We start from the raw sequence: 15,625 nt of genomic DNA, 5'->3' as shown, positions 1-15,625 counted from the left end.
TCCATGATGCTAGGGATTCAGCCCTGGGATGGCACTCCATGATGCTAAAGATTCAGCCCCTTTCGTGTTCACTTTGCCATCCCTACTTTCTTTTTCCTATTCAGCCTCAGTTAGCTCTGTGCAACTTGATTCCAACTGGAAGGAGGTCGTAAAAGGGAAGGGGAGGGCATGCTTCTCTCCCTTAGGACCATGGACCAGAAGCTGATGCATCACTTTAGTTCACGTGACACTGCCTAGAAGCAGTGGTGTTTTGGACCACATTAGCATTCACTAATGCTTCTATATAGTGAATTAGCCAGTGTCCTCTGTCTCTTCCCAGTTCTCTTCCTGGGTATCTTACTAATAGCTAGAATTAGTTTGAAATCAGTCATAGTGGGAGTTTTTACACTCTGGAAATGGGCATATACTACATGTTAGAGTTCTCCCTCTACTTCCAGATAAGTTGTTAAATATTTAACAACCACCACTAGTCTAGATGTGCCTCTCATGGCTAGCAGCTGCCACTGAGGTTGGGAATCAGTATCTTTTGTAAACATTCATGTGCCTAATTAAAAAAAAAAATCCTAAGAATTTCTATCCAGTAGTGTTTCCTAATAGGAAACTACTATTTGGGGTAGAAAGTTTCAGTTTTCTATGGTTTATCTCTTGCTTTGAGTGGTATTAACATATCTTCACTATATGACGGTCACATATACATATGATGTATATAATAGGCCAAGAGCTCTATAAATCAGAGAGAAATCTGATTAAAAATAGTTTTGCTTGTATCTTACATATGACTTAGCATGTAAAAAACACCTAATAAATGTCTGTATTTTATCTTAGACTTACTGTGTCTTAACATACATGCTACTGTAAGTCTAAAGACTGAGGGCCATGTTTCTCTGTGTCAGTTAACTTATCTGTGAAAGGTTACCAGTCAGTGACTACAGGGACGGGTAGAATGTACTGTGTGCTAAGCACTAAGGGTAGGTCCATAGACATGGGTCCACCTCTTGGGAAAGTACAGAAGATAGGATGTAATGATAGATGATGAAACTGGTTTAGGGAATGACAAGGAATCATTAGAAAAGGATTTGTGGTGAGAAACTGTATGTGAACATTTGTGCTGTCTTGAAGCACAAATCTTGACCCTGAGCTAGGAAGCTCAGGGTGTTCCATGCCGTGGCTTTGTATTCCTTAAAGTCTGATTTCAAAAGTAAAAACTTTTAAAGTCCTGAAGGCTCAGATTAGGGTCCAGGCCCACTTGCCCTATAACATTGAAAATGTTTGCTTTTGTTGGTTTTTCTTTGATTTAGGGCTGCCCAGAAGCTCATGATCTTTCTGCCTCACCCCCTTTGATGTTTGGAATATAGGTATGTGCTTCTGTGCTTAAATAGTCATTGAAACAGTGCTCCTCCCCACTCTCTACTTTTCCTCCATCTTCTCCTTTCCCTCCTTCTTATTTCCCCCTTCTTTTCTTCCTCTCCATACCCGCTTCTCCTTTACCACCACCCCCTGTTTTCCTTCTCCCCCGCCGCCTTCACAGTACTGTGCATGGAGCCTCACACATGGCAGACCAGTGCTCTACCACTGAGCTATAACCTCAGCCCAAATGGATATTGATACTCACTGGGTTCTAGGACTGTTTCTACCACTTCATCTCTGCTTACATTGTTCTCTGCTCAGAACAGTGCTCTCCCTCTCTCTTCGGTGTCACGTCTAAGACTTTTGCTCTTACTCTCTTTACTCTCTGAAGCCACTCTTGACCATTTTACTCTTCCCTTCGCCTTCTTTCTGAATTCCCTCATAGGAACTCCTCAGTCTTTTCACAAAATATATATATTCCATGTTGTTTCTATTAAGGTTTGATCTGTCTACATTTTTAACAATTATTTTATTATTTGTATGGGTGCTTTGTTTCCCTAAATGCGTGGTACCCACAGAGGACACAGTAATACATTGGGTCTCCTAGAACTGAAGTCAGTGACAGCTGTGAGCTGCTGGGTGCATGGTAGGAATCAAACCCTGCCCCTTTAGAAGAGCAGTCAGTCATTTAACCACTGAGATGTCTCTCCAGCCCCATGATTTCTCGATTTTTCCACTGTATTCTTTGAAGATGGCAACCATAATTTATCTTTGTACCTTGGTCCCTGATAAAGTTCCTTCATCATTAGCATTTTCTCTAATTTTAATTCCCTTGTCCATGCTCCAGCGTAGTGAATCTGCTTCCACTGGTAATTTCCTTGGGTGTCTTTCAATTCATACTCAAAGACAACAGGTTTTTTTCTGGCTGTGATTTGCTCCAATACCCAACACCATCATCGTTATCATCATCATCATCTTCATCTTCATCATCATCATTATCATCATCAGAGCCTTAATTAATTTGGGGCCTATACCTCCAAAATGCTGTAACTCAAGCAGCCAGAGGGACACTCTACCAATGGAACTACCTCCGCAGCCCCTGACTCCCCATTTAAGTTCCTGTTTAATCCTGTTTCTGAGAAGTTGAGCTACTTTTATTACCTCCAGGCTTACCCTTGTGTCTGAATAGTAATGAAATTTAGCAGCAGAAACGTGGCTTGTAATGGCTCTATTAAGTGATGCAGGCAGTGCAGAGGCCTCTCTTGGGTGCTTCCTGAGAGGGAGTGTAGGACCTCGCAAGCCTGTTGCTTAGTTATAACTAATCCTAGAACATGCCTCCCCAATATATCACAGTAAATGTCTCCTTAAATGTAGAAATCAGTTACTGTAAACAACCGGAGTCAGTTAATGAAAATTTATCTGTCATGGAAACAGTTTATACTGAGTCCATGTAGTAGGGTGGACCACTGTGACATTTTGTTTCTGAGAACTGAAGATATAGCTGATACAACTGAACTTTAATCAATTTAATACCATGTAAAATTTCAGGGCCCTGTTCAGTGTGGCCTCTGTATTCACTGAAGGGATTTGCCACACATGGTAGTGAATCCTAGGCATGTAGTCACTGGGGAGATTGAAGCAGGAGAATCACAAGTGGGAGGCCAACCAAGGCTGCAAAAGAGGCCTCATCTCAAAAGCAAATCGAAAACAAATAAACCCTGTTGGGAATTTGATCCAGTGTCTACGTTCAGTCTCTTGTTGCTTGTTTGATTTCTCGTTTATCATGTTTAGATACCCTTGCTGCCCAGCTCTAGCCTAACGCATCTTCTGTAGCGAGTCTTCTATGTCCCTCTGGAATCTTTTTAAACGTTTTTGATCATTGCTGCTCCTTGGCAGGTATTGCAATGGGCCCCTATAATTCCTGTTTTCAGATTCACAATTTCTTTTCTCACCACAAACCCTCCAGTTATAAATTTACTACAGCATACAAGTAATATTTTCCTATAGAAGTGCTGAATTTGAAATCTCTTTGCAGGATACCCTTAAAAAATCTCTTTATTCCAATTGTGGCTTTACCTGATTTAAAAAGAATTGCCTTATTCATTGCAGCTTCTTCAATTTTTGATTTTTCAAATTTCTTTTCTTTTAAAAAATATTCCGGATTTTCCTTATTCTTCCATAAAATTTGTAATAGATCCCTTGAGTAGCATGATGTTGAAAGATTAAAACTGATTGGAGAATAGATAACCTTAACATAAGAACTCATTCATTCAATATGTAATTATTAACTGCCTATTTTATGTTAGTTGCTAAGATTATAGAAATTAAATAAAACAAACAGCTTGGCAGTGGTAGAACATGCTTACACTCAGGAGGCATGTGGATCTCTGAGTTCAAGGCGAGCCTGGTCCACAGAGCAAGTTCCAGGACAGCCAGTACTACACAGAGAAATCCTGTCTTGAAAAACAACAACAACAAAAATAGAAACAAACACAAACCAAATTTCTACCTGTGTGTACTGAAAATTCTAGTTGGATGTTGATGTTATTCACCCTTCTTACAGAAGTGTGTTTGAACGTAGTGTTTATTGCATTAGCAAGTGGTCTTTCCATTTTATAATGACATGAATATCTCTTGTTATGTGACTTCTGTTGTAGAGATAAATTGATGCTTATTAAAGCCTAAAGATTCCTTTTGGATTTTTGTATCATTTCCACAGAGCATCCTGAAGACGTGGCTCCTACTGTTGGATTTTCTAAAATTGATCTAAAACAGGGAAAGTTCGAAGTTACTATCTTTGACTTAGGAGGTGGAAAAAGAATTCGGGGAATTTGGAAGAATTATTATGCTGAATCCTATGGAGTAATATTTGTTGTGGATTCCAGTGATGAAGAGAGAATGGAAGAAACAAAGGAGACAATGTCTGAAGTGCTAAGACACCCGAGGATATCAGGAAAGCCTATATTGGTGTAAGTAATAGTAGTGCTGCTGTAGACACAGGCAAGAATGTTAGCCAAGAGCTGTGTGTCTTTTAAGTGAGCCAAGGTAGTCTTCTGTTAGTATAATAAATATGTACAGTTGCTTCTCAGTTGTATCATTATGTTGCTATTGGTGGGGATTAAAGAATTGAGGTTGTGTTACGAGCAAATGTCTTAATTTGATTTTGAGTATCTTTCACCCCTGCCCTGCAGATGGAGCTCTTAGGCATGCTAGGCAGGTGCTCTGCCACTGAGCCTGAGCTGCACCTTCCGTCCTTTTTCACACCAAGAGTCTGCCATGTAGCCTAGGTTGACCTTGCACTCTTGATGCTCCTGCCTCAGCATAGTGCATTGTGTGCTACACTGAGCTTCGTCTTTTAATAATTGATGTTCTGTCATTGTCCTTTCATATTTGCTTTGTTTTCCATTTAAGACAGGATCTCACATAGCTCAGGCTGTGCTTGAGATAAGCCAAGGATGACCCCTTCTTGATCTGGACACCTCTACCTTCCAAGTGCTGGGATTACAGTTGTGAACCACCCACACCCTTGTGTAAGCAAGGCAAACAGCCTCCCAACTAGCTGAGCTACCTCGCCCACTACTGTTCTTTTCTCTGTAGTGTATTGTTTGAAAGTTACTCAAATGGTTCTTTCTCCAAGGGCACTTTAATTTCTCACTCTGACTTTTCATATTTCCCTATTGCTCGTGTGATCTAGCTTTATTGTCTCAGTCATATACGTATAGCATTTTGTGCTTAAGCCTGAAGATTTCTAGACATAGAGAAGGGACTTTGGTATTCATAGCATTTGTGCACCATGAACACCAGATGGCGATGTAATGTGAGCCAAAGCAAACAAAAATCCATTAGCTCAGCTTGCTCTTAGGGAAAGTTACTATTCACCCTCATTCTTGTAATTCATTATTAAGATATAGGAAACATCAAGCCATCCTGTTTACATTACAAAAAATATCAGAAGAGTTTCTTCCCTGCCAGTGCTTCTCAGTAGCAGATGAAGATTTTTAAAGCAGATCATTTAAAGCTTTGATTATAACAGTTAAAATTTTATTGGGTCATTTATTGGTAAAGCTTATGCTTGTGAATTTTAAATGTTTTATTAAAGAAGTTACCTCACCTATAGAGTTGAGTCTCACTGTTATTGATTCTGAAGTAAAATATTAACAGAAGTATATATGAAAGGAGACCTTGCTTGAGCCCTACAGGCTATAGTAGTCTTTGAAAATGTTTAAGCAGAAACTCATTGGTTCTAAAGTAAAAATAAAATAATAGTTAGTCATCGATGGGGTAGTAGTTCATGTATTTTTATCCAAATAGTCATTTATTTGGTTTTCTTCATTTTTTTGTTTTTTTTGTTCCTCTATATATCTATGCATGTACTAATTGTACAAATATACTGTGCATTAATGGCACAAAATACTATTTGGTTACCTATGAAATCAACTGAATGGGAAGGGTCATTACAAAACTTAATATATTGACATTTTTGTCAGGGTTAGTTCATAGCAGTGTCTTTAGAAGACAGATACTGAGATTTGCGTGGGACATGCATACCTGTGCACATACACACTCCTTCACTACACTGGTAGGCCCATGTGACCTCACACTCAGTACACACCCCACAGCTCCTGCCAGTAGCCTCTCCCACACCCCAATTGGGCCAATCTCCACCACAGTTCTGAAACTGACATCTGCTGGTGGTTTGTGTCTATTGTTTCTATCAGGGATACCCTCAAGCCTAACTATACGTGCTGAATTACTCATTCTCTGGGAAACCAGGGACAGATGGAGGAGGGACTGGTCATGAGAATGCTTTAAAACATGTTGGCTCTAGACTGACCTCAGGCTTCCCTCAGCAAGCATCACTTGGCAGCCCCCCCCCACCCCCAGTTCAGGCCAGTAATACTCATGCTCCTCCAGCCGCTCATTCTTGATTCCTGCTGTCCTCTATTTTTAATGATGGGCTTCACCCCTCCTCTCCACTTCTGGCCTACATCATGTAAAATGATAAAGTGAAGTGCTGTGGACTGGTGGGGAACTGGCATACATGTGGCTTTATTGCTAGTGAATTTACACATCCTGTGGCTTCTGACCTCTTATCTAATAAAGTGTTAGAGTCCAAAAAAAAAAAAAAAAGAAAAAAGATGGATACCGTTTGTGAACCTCTTCTCTCTCTCTCTCTCTGAATTTTATTTAATCTTTTTTTTTTTTACACTCCAGGTTTTGTACCCCTCGTGGTCCACCCTCTGTTCCCCATCTCTACCGCCTTTCCACACCCCCATCTCCAAGAGGATGTCCCCACCCCTGTACCCCCACCCCTACCCCACCAGGCCTCTCCACTCCCTGGGGCCTCTAGTCTCTTGAGGATTACTTGCATCTTCTCTGACTTTACCCACACCCAGCAGTTGTCTGCTGTATATGTGTTGGGGGACTCATATCAGCTGTTGTTTGCTGCCTGGTTGTTGGATCTCCTCTCTCTTATGTAGTCTTGAAAGTTATTTTTAGAGTTAATAAATCACCTAGTCCATCACCTTTTTGGAGTTTGGTTGAGTTATCTAATACTGTTTTACAGAATAACTCTGGAGGTACTGTCTAAAATGTCTTTTCAGGATAGTAGGAATTGTACTTGGGTTAGTCCAGTTTACCTATTGGAGAGTAGTGTGAGAAGTCTTATTATACAGTAAGGGTCTTCACTGCAGTAGAAACTCCTGAGTCAAGTAACCAGCCATTTCTAGACACGGATGCGATTGCCTTGATTAGCTTCATCCTGAGTCCTCTACTGATGAAAGTTAGCGGGCCTGTTGGCAGAAGCTTTGTCTTACATGCACCCCCCACCCCAGCTGCCATCTTCATTTACTTACACTGAGGACTTGCACTCACAGCCTTCTCCAGCCTATATCACACTCTTCTGTCCCCACCACACTCTTACAAACTTACAGAGAACAAATACTGGACCATGTTGCCAGGCATTAGCATGTTGTCATGGACCTTCTGCATCACTGTTTTCAGGCCAGACCTCCAGTATTTTGAGGGTGAGACCTTTGGAATCAGATGGGTCGGGTCTCCTCCCCTTACCCCCTTTCTCTCCCGTTCCCTTGAAATTCATTTCCCTTCTCACTCTTCCTTCTTTTGTTTTCTTGAGACAAGGTCTCACCCTGACTGACTTTGAACTCCCAGCAATCGTCTAGCACACAATGGGGATTACAGGTGTGCAACCACCATAGTCCAGAGAGTTATTGATTCTTTCTGAGCTTTTTGTGGCCTCACTTGGAGATGAGGATTTGAATGCTGTGCCAGCCTGTGAATTCAGATAATGAAAGCATGGTGTGCAGTATTCCTAATGTTCTGTAAAGGGATCTGAATATTATTGCTGATGACATAGTGTTTCCAAGTGCTACATAAATTCAAACCACTTAAACCAATTTAGTGGTATTAGCATGCATCAAAAAGTCTTTAATAGTTATTTTCTTTTATTATTTTTGTCTTCTGTTTGCAGAGCTAGTAGTTTTCCAATATTATCCCATCAACTCTTTCAAAAATTAGTTTTCTCTTTCAGATAGTTATAGTAAGAAAAAACATATTGTTTTTACTTTGTTGAAGTATAGAAATAAAGTATACAAAATATTCAGAAACTGATTAAATATGTTGTGCTTGTTTCTTAGGATAATACTAAGAAATTGAAGACATAGCTATATGACATTATTTATCATAGCTTATTATGGCATGAACCCAGGTGTCCATCAACACCAAAGCCACGGATAAGAACACAAGTCATTTGAAAAAAAAAAAAAGTATAAATAGGTGTCAGCAGGTTAAGTAACATTATCCAGAGACAGAAGGCAAATACAATTTTTCTCTTGGATATAGAATCTAGAATCTAAGGTGGGACCCAGGGTGTGGGTTGGGCCTCGGGGAAGACGACCTAAGAGTAGTCAGACAGCTATCAGAAAATGGTAAGAGAGAGACAAAAAAGTAGATATGCTCAAGCATAAAAATGCATGTGTGGAAATGTCCTTGTTGAATCTACCATATGTATAACATAGTAATGTGATGAAAAGAAAATGTGGCAATGAAAGAGAATATTAGTCACTGCTTTGCAACATGCCTGTGCTTAATTTTTACTTTAAAAGCATGATAAACTACTAATAGAAAAAACTTTTATAAATTTATCTGGGTATAATTGAATTAATGCATATTAAATAGTACTTAATAGTCTTAGTTTTCATTATGAATAACTTAAGAACAGCTATGACCAAGTATCTGTAAAACTTAATAAAGATTTCTAAGGAACAATGGAGATAATTGCCGTAATTATCCAGTCAATTGTTGAGTTTATCATTCATCTTAAATAAATCCTTTTTATAATACGCTCCTTTAAGCATTTTAATCTAGGATATATGAAGCATCTTTTCCACGTTGATGCTTGGTAACTGACATAGTAGAAAGCAATCCAGCTTATAGTTTTAAGTTAAAATTACTTGGTAGCATTTATAAGATCATGTAACATGACAATTTAGTCCTTTAAAGTTCCCCAGCTCCCTCCACACACATTTTGTGCTGAATGTTGCTAGGTTAAAAGCACGTGAGTGTACTGCTCAGATCACATTAAACGCTATCCCAGCATATTTCCTGTGGGCACGGAATGCTACCTGGCTATCCTCCTGGCATCTTTCAGGGCATTTGAACCCTTCCCTCCAATCTCATTTCATACACCTCTTCCTCCCTTAACTCTGCTCTTCTCAATTGACAGTTCTGTCTTATGGTTTTTTAAGAAAATAGAGCTTGCCACACAAGATTTCTCTCACTTTCTACCACCCTGGCCAAGCATTTGAACATGTAGAGCCCTACAGTGAGGAAGGAGTCTGTCCTGAAGTGATGTGAAATGAAAGGACTGTAAGATAGCTAATACCAAAAAGCACAGAGCACTGTGCTAAAGGTGCTGGCCCGCAAGAACAACTCACTCCTAATACTGCAAAGAGAAGGAAAGAAGTGCAGCAGTAAGGGCCGGGATGTGCAAGACCAATGAAGATGCCTTGGGTTGGAGCAGAAAGGCTGCCTTCTATACTGTAAGGAGGCAAAGCATCCAAATCAAATCTGAGAACTGAGTAAGGTTTGGTGGTGGGCAAAAGCACTGTTACAAGACTATGGATGTTGGTTGGACTCCCACAGGAAATCGATTAGAAACTCACATTCTGACACATAAGCAAGTGAGAAACAGATTCATAAGATGGTGTTAAGTTCCAGCCAACACTTGGTATAAGGCTGATGGGAGGACTCAGTCATCAGGATGGCTCTACTGGGATGAACACCCCCAGTCAGGTTACTCAAAGTCCACCTCTCTCTATTCTCCCCAGTAACTGGTTGTAGCCATTTTTATTTAACCAGCTGTTTTTAACTGTGGATTAAGGGTTGCACAGCAAAGGTGGTATACTTGGGAATTGATTTTCTCAAAGGCAATTTTTTTTCTAGCAACAACAGTGGCACATATTTACTGGAGATAAATATTACTCCATAATAGCAACATATGATTATTCTGTTGCTTTCATGTGTAAGAAATGTTAAGTTTATCAAAAACAAAACCAAAAAAACCATAAATTAATAAAGAAGCATCATCTTCTTGAGTAGGAAGACTAAATATTCTGGTGTCTACCACCCACTGACTGACCTGAGGCAGTGTTCAAGTGAACATAAAATTGGTGATAGTAAGGGCAGGTTTATTTCAGCATAAAAAACAGAGTGTAGAAACCTAAGAAAGAGTGACCCACTCCATTAAAGACAAAGGACAGTGCAGCAGGGGCACAGAGGGCAAGACGAAGCAGTGAAATAAAAGATGAAGCTTAACCAAACATATAAGGAGCAGAGAGCGGGCTCGGTAGTGCATTCCTGTGTACTCCAAGCACTCTGGAGACTGAGTCAGGAGGATCACATGGTTGAAGACTGCTTAGGCCTCTTCATTAATTTATATTTTTTTCTTGCTTTATCATAAAGTGGATTGCATATTCAAGAACACAGTTGCCTTTTTCTTTGACTTTCTCAAGTCCTTTCTCTGATCTATATGTAATTCTGTTTCTTGTTGGGATCCAACTTCATAAAAAAGCACTGGCTTACCTCACCTTAGGTCTTATGCTTGACTATCGCCAGTTAGATTCTTCACCAAGTTTATGACTGAGTTTTCCCAAGCCCCAGTGATCACCAAGTTACTCACCTATCTGGTTATAGACTTGAGAGCCCTTTTAGTTTCATTGTGATGCATTGTGGTACCTTTTGAGGTCTTATTTTATATAATTCTTAATTACCAAAATATTCTCAAATAAGCCAGGTTAATAAAATAGTTATCACTTAGTTGAATATTCATCTTAAGAGTACAGAAATGCCCAATAGAAGTCAGTATTTTTCCAGAGATGTAAGATCTTTCACTTTTACCTAATAGATAACCAGAAAACTCTAAGTAGATTTCTGTCTTGTGTCACTGGCTTCAGCAGTTTCTGTAATGTTAGTGGGTAAATATTGAAGGGCAAAATGACCATTTAGCATGATAAAGTGTATGTGGCTGGACTCATGAAATGAAGACCACCAAGTCAAGACTCTGAAATGTGGACACCTTATCCCTAAACTCTGAGAACGTTACTAAAGTAGCATCTTTATTTGGAGCCACAGCATGGACAGCAGCAACAGCACAGGGCCCGGCAGGGGTTTCTTCTCTTGTATTTTACAGCGAGTCCAAATTTCTCTTTGGTGTTGTTAACATAGTCTTTTGTGCTGTTCACCATTGCCTCAATGTTGTTGATGCTCTCTCCTTGTTCCTCTACCAGAAGAGAGATCTGAATGAAAAGGTCCCGGAGGTCCTTCACTTGGTTCTCCAAATTCACAAGTTCCTTGTGTCTCTGTTCAATCTCTGAGAGCTGTGCTTTAGTGATGCTGGTCTCTGTAAGTAAGCTTTCATTGAAAACTTCCCATTTTCCATGCTGAAGCATGTCGTTCACTTCTTCTTCAGAAACTTCTTTTCCAGCCACGTCAAGCTGACGGACAATAAATGTTTTGCACCTTTCTTGCTTTAAAGCTATTATGTCATTGTATAGAAACATGGTTTGCTGGAAGCGCCGGAACATCGCAGCATACTGAGACTTCAGTATCCTTGTGATCACTGATGAAGGACCATTTTCAACCTCTGACTTTTTCACTTCTTTGGCTACATCACCCAATGCTCTGTTTATGTGTTCTGCTTGGATTTTTATCTCCTTTGCAATGGTAGAGTCTCTTTTAAGTAGACTAAACCTTCTCATGGAAGCCACTAGACTTTTCTGTTGCTGTCCAAATCGTTGAACATCATCCACAAAGCTGTTAATATTCTCCTGTAGTTTTTGGATCTCATGTAGGTGCCTCTCAGCTACAGGCTCCCTCTCATAAATAACAGCTTGCTGGACAAGCACCCCTTGTTCCTCTTCCACAAACACCTGACTGTCTCGAGAGAGTTCTATTTCCTTGGTTTTCTGTTTTAACTCTTGAAGTCGGTCTTTCATCTTCTTTTTCCCCCTAAGAAACAAAAATAATGGAATTTGAACAAAGGAGTTGCTGTTTTTTCCCCATCAGCAGTTGGGGTGAGATAGCTATATGTCTCTTAGCAAAAGTTGTCCTAGTTTTCTAACAAAAAGTTCTAAAAATTGACGAAATATAAAGACATGATGGCTAAGGCAAGAGTACATATGGCAAATTCTAGGCTATTCTAAGCTACATAGAAAATTCGAAGCTAACCTGAATTATATGGCAAGAACTTGGCCAAAAAAAGAAAGGAAGGAAAGTCCAAAATAATTCCTCATATAGTTCACCAAAATAGGAAAATAATGTAAGATAATTTAGGAATTATTTTGGATGGTTGCTCCTCCTTTGCATCTCATTGATTTGAGAGTAGTAGCTGAGAAAGCAATGGTGAGGGTATAGTTTCTCTCAAATAAGTTCATCCATATCATCAAACAGTCCACAATATAATTTTCTGTTAAGAAGGTTGCTTTAACTGTACTTTCAGTTTTAGGAGTGACCTTTAGCTTCCAAAAATTACCATTGTTAAAGATACCTTTGGTACTTAATTTAGTGTATGTCATGTTTGAAGTAGATGTGTTTTTCTGGGATTGGGGATGTGGTTCAACAGTTGGGAACACAGGGTGCTCTTTCAGGGACCAGGACAAGGTTGCCCCTTTCCCAGCAACCACATGGCAGCTCGCAGCCGTATGTAGCTTCAGTTTCAGGGGATCAGTGCCCTCTTCTTGTCTTTGTGGAGACTGGGTATGTATGCATATGGTACACATACATATGCTTAGACAGAACACACATACACATAAGAATCTTTAGATATATACTCATTTTGTTAAATATGCATAATTTGGTTAAAACCAACATAATGACAGAATAAATTCTATATGGATTTTAAGCAATATATATAATAAGGTTTTTGAATTAGCATATTTTATATAGCCTTGTTTTTATTGCATATATGAAAAATATTGTTGATTTGATTATGCCTACTTCACATTCCTGCAGTTGTTTCCAAGGATCTCAAAATTCCTAGGGGAAATCATGTAGGAATTCATATCATGATATATCTTTAGATACGTGAGAACATGCTTATATGCTTATCTTATTGGAGAGTGCTGATAATATTTACATTTTCACCTAGTGCTCCTAATTGTCTACAGCATCAAATTAAATGGATATGTTATATATAATGATAAGGTAATGATAAACACACACATATATATTTAAATGAATCAAAGCCACTGTTAATAAACCACTATATTATTTCCTTAATTCTAGAGTTTAGAAAAGCACTTAATGTCTTCCACAGTCTTTAAAAGGCTGAGTAGGAATATAAACAGCTCACTGATCTCTAGCATTTTCTTAATATTGAGCAGATAAAGCTCTCAGAGAGTGTGGTACTGGGAGACTCAATGTGTATACAGTCTTTTAAAAATCAACAATATGGATCTTTTCCCATGCATATATAATTATTAGATATATTCATGTACTTAGAATGGAATTACTTTTAGGTTCTGAAATTGCATTGAGATTCAGAGATTGAAGTAACATCAAGCATATACTAAATGCAAAATAAAAAAAATATTTAACAGGAAAGGATTTGAAATCTCAAGTACTTTAGAAAGCATCTTCACATCTACAAAACAGATGTGGTTTCACAGCAAAATGTTGGATTTCAATACATGCTTTTAATCAGAGCCACCAGAATAGTAAGTACAAGTATAATAAGCTAAAACCATATTTATACCACTTAATTTATGCTATTTGTGGCACATTGTATGCTGAGTGATGGAAATACATAAATTAGGAATTCCAGAAATTTAAATCATTTGCCCTATGTAAGAGATCTCTTTATAGTAAGCATATTTATAAGTTTTATCTTGAGCCACACACAGTTAACAGTATTATAAATTATAGAAATTAATATATTTACATACAGTTCCAGTAAAATGTGAAATTCAGTGGCATAGGCATAACAGTGTTCTTCATCAATTTTTAAATTAGATTTAGTACTATTGTTATGTCTCTCTGTGTGTCTCTCTGTCTATGTCTCTCTGTCTCTCTCTGTCTCTTCCCCCTCTATCCCCGTGTGTGTGTGTGTGTGTGTGTGTGTGTGTGTGTGTGATGCATGCCACAGTATATGTGTAGTGGTCAGAGACCATGTACAACATTGACACTCTATCCTCAAGATTTAGGTCTCAGGGAATTAACTCAGGTCATCAAGCTTGGAAAGTATCTAATCTACCAGCTGAACCAACTTGTCAGTTCCTCCATCAATTTTGAAATTTAACAATAAGACAGAAAGGTCTTAGTTTTTTTTAAAACTTTATTTATTTAATGTATGAGTGTTCAGCTGCATATACATCAGCCTGCCTGAAGAGAAGGCATCATATCCCCCTATAGATGGTTTTGAGTCACCATCTATGTGGTTGCAGGGAATTAAACTCTTGACCTCTGGAAGAGCAGCCAATGCTCTTGACCACTGAGCCATCTCACCAACCTTACCCAGAAAAGTCTTAATAAAAGGAGTTAATGAAAAAGAAAAAGAAGGAAGTGTTTTTGGACAGCAAGGCTCAGCAGGGAGAGGAATTTCCGAGCAGGTCAGAGAATTTTGTATTCAACCCTTGAGTCTCACAATGAAAGTCTTTCCATACAACATGGGAACATTAGCATCATTCTGAAGGTCTTGAGTGGGAATTGTACAGGAGGAGTGTTAATCCCTGGTACATGTCCTAAACAGTGGGTAAAAGCTGAGGAGATGGTTCAGTGAGAGCACTTGCTATATAGAAACCTGGAACCTCAACCTGGTACACAGCACCCACGGAAGAAGTAGGTGTGCCCTCATATTCCTGTACCCAGTGCTGGGGAGGAGGTGAGCACTGGAGGCTCGCAGGGGTTGGCCAGTTGGCCAGCCTAGCCACAGTCCAGTCAACCCTTGTTCATCTGACTCAATAAGGTGAAGAGTGAGAGAAGAAGACACCTGATTACCTTCCTTGGATCTCTGTAAGTACAGAGGGGTGTGCAAATGCACTCATATGTACAGTCATATGCAAAGCATACACATAAAATAAATATTAGAACATTTCTTTATATCACTGTGCTATTGATGTGAAAATGCAAGCATGTAAATAGAATTAGATTTGTTTCTGCTCTATACCAGGACATGCATATAAAGTAGACGATTTTTATATGGTCAGCTATAATGTACATATGTGCATCATTGCTGATGAATACTATAGTGTCGATTTATTTCTTTGCAATGTTGAACATGTACATTAAATTTTCTTTATATTATTAGGTTATCTTTCTTGGTAATAATTTTTTTTCTTTCAGGTAGCCATTAACTTCTGGCTACGCTCTTGAAGGTGGGCTAGTGTATTTATTGTGTCCTTTGGAGTATTATATTATGTGGGAACGCTTTCAGTGCCCTGTTATGGATTCATTTTGATGTTGTTTGGTTGTCCCTGTTTGGAGCCCATGGGATTTGCTCACTATTGTCCAGGTAGTGGGAGTACAGACCCAGAGGCAGCAGACATCTCTCTGTGCTAGAAAGCTTGCTCAGTCATGGGTAATACTCTATTTATAGCATCGCAAAAAGACACATAAACACATGTGTTTATATTTGTGTATAGATAAGTAGGCAGGTAGATAGATGATTAGCAGATAGATATATAATAGATGGTAGATAGATGGATAGATAGATCGAGAGAGAGAGAGAGAGAGAGAGAGAGAGAGAGAGAGAGAGAGAGAGAGA

General features: G+C 39.0%; 2 protein-coding genes across 4 annotated transcripts in view; one reads left to right on the top strand and one right to left on the bottom strand.

The window, feature by feature from the left end:
* Arl13b (ADP ribosylation factor like GTPase 13B) overlaps positions 1 to 15,625 on the top strand; it is a 56,153-nt gene that overhangs the window by 16,835 nt on the left and 23,693 nt on the right. For all 3 annotated transcript variants that reach the window (XM_028761160.1, XM_028761162.1, XM_028761161.1), the window contains one exon: positions 4,067 to 4,316. In XM_028761160.1, coding sequence (XP_028616993.1) covers positions 4,067 to 4,316 — 250 coding nt within the window. The remainder of the gene's footprint in view (positions 1 to 4,066; positions 4,317 to 15,625) is intronic.
* Stx19 (syntaxin 19) overlaps positions 10,962 to 15,625 on the bottom strand; it is a 7,729-nt gene continuing 3,065 nt past the window's right edge. The window contains exon 2 of the mRNA XM_028761163.1: positions 10,962 to 11,874. Within this exon, the coding sequence (XP_028616996.1) occupies positions 10,983 to 11,861 (879 nt within the window). The 5' untranslated portion in view covers positions 11,862 to 11,874 and the 3' untranslated portion in view covers positions 10,962 to 10,982. The remainder of the gene's footprint in view (positions 11,875 to 15,625) is intronic.

The sequence above is a fragment of the Grammomys surdaster genome, unplaced genomic scaffold (genome assembly GCF_004785775.1).
Source record: "Grammomys surdaster isolate TR1022 unplaced genomic scaffold, NIH_TR_1.0 126679, whole genome shotgun sequence".
In the NCBI taxonomy this organism is placed as follows: domain Eukaryota; kingdom Metazoa; phylum Chordata; class Mammalia; order Rodentia; family Muridae; genus Grammomys; species Grammomys surdaster.
The sequence above is the reverse complement of the archived record's forward strand: the minus strand, read 5'-3'. Positions and strand labels throughout refer to the sequence as shown.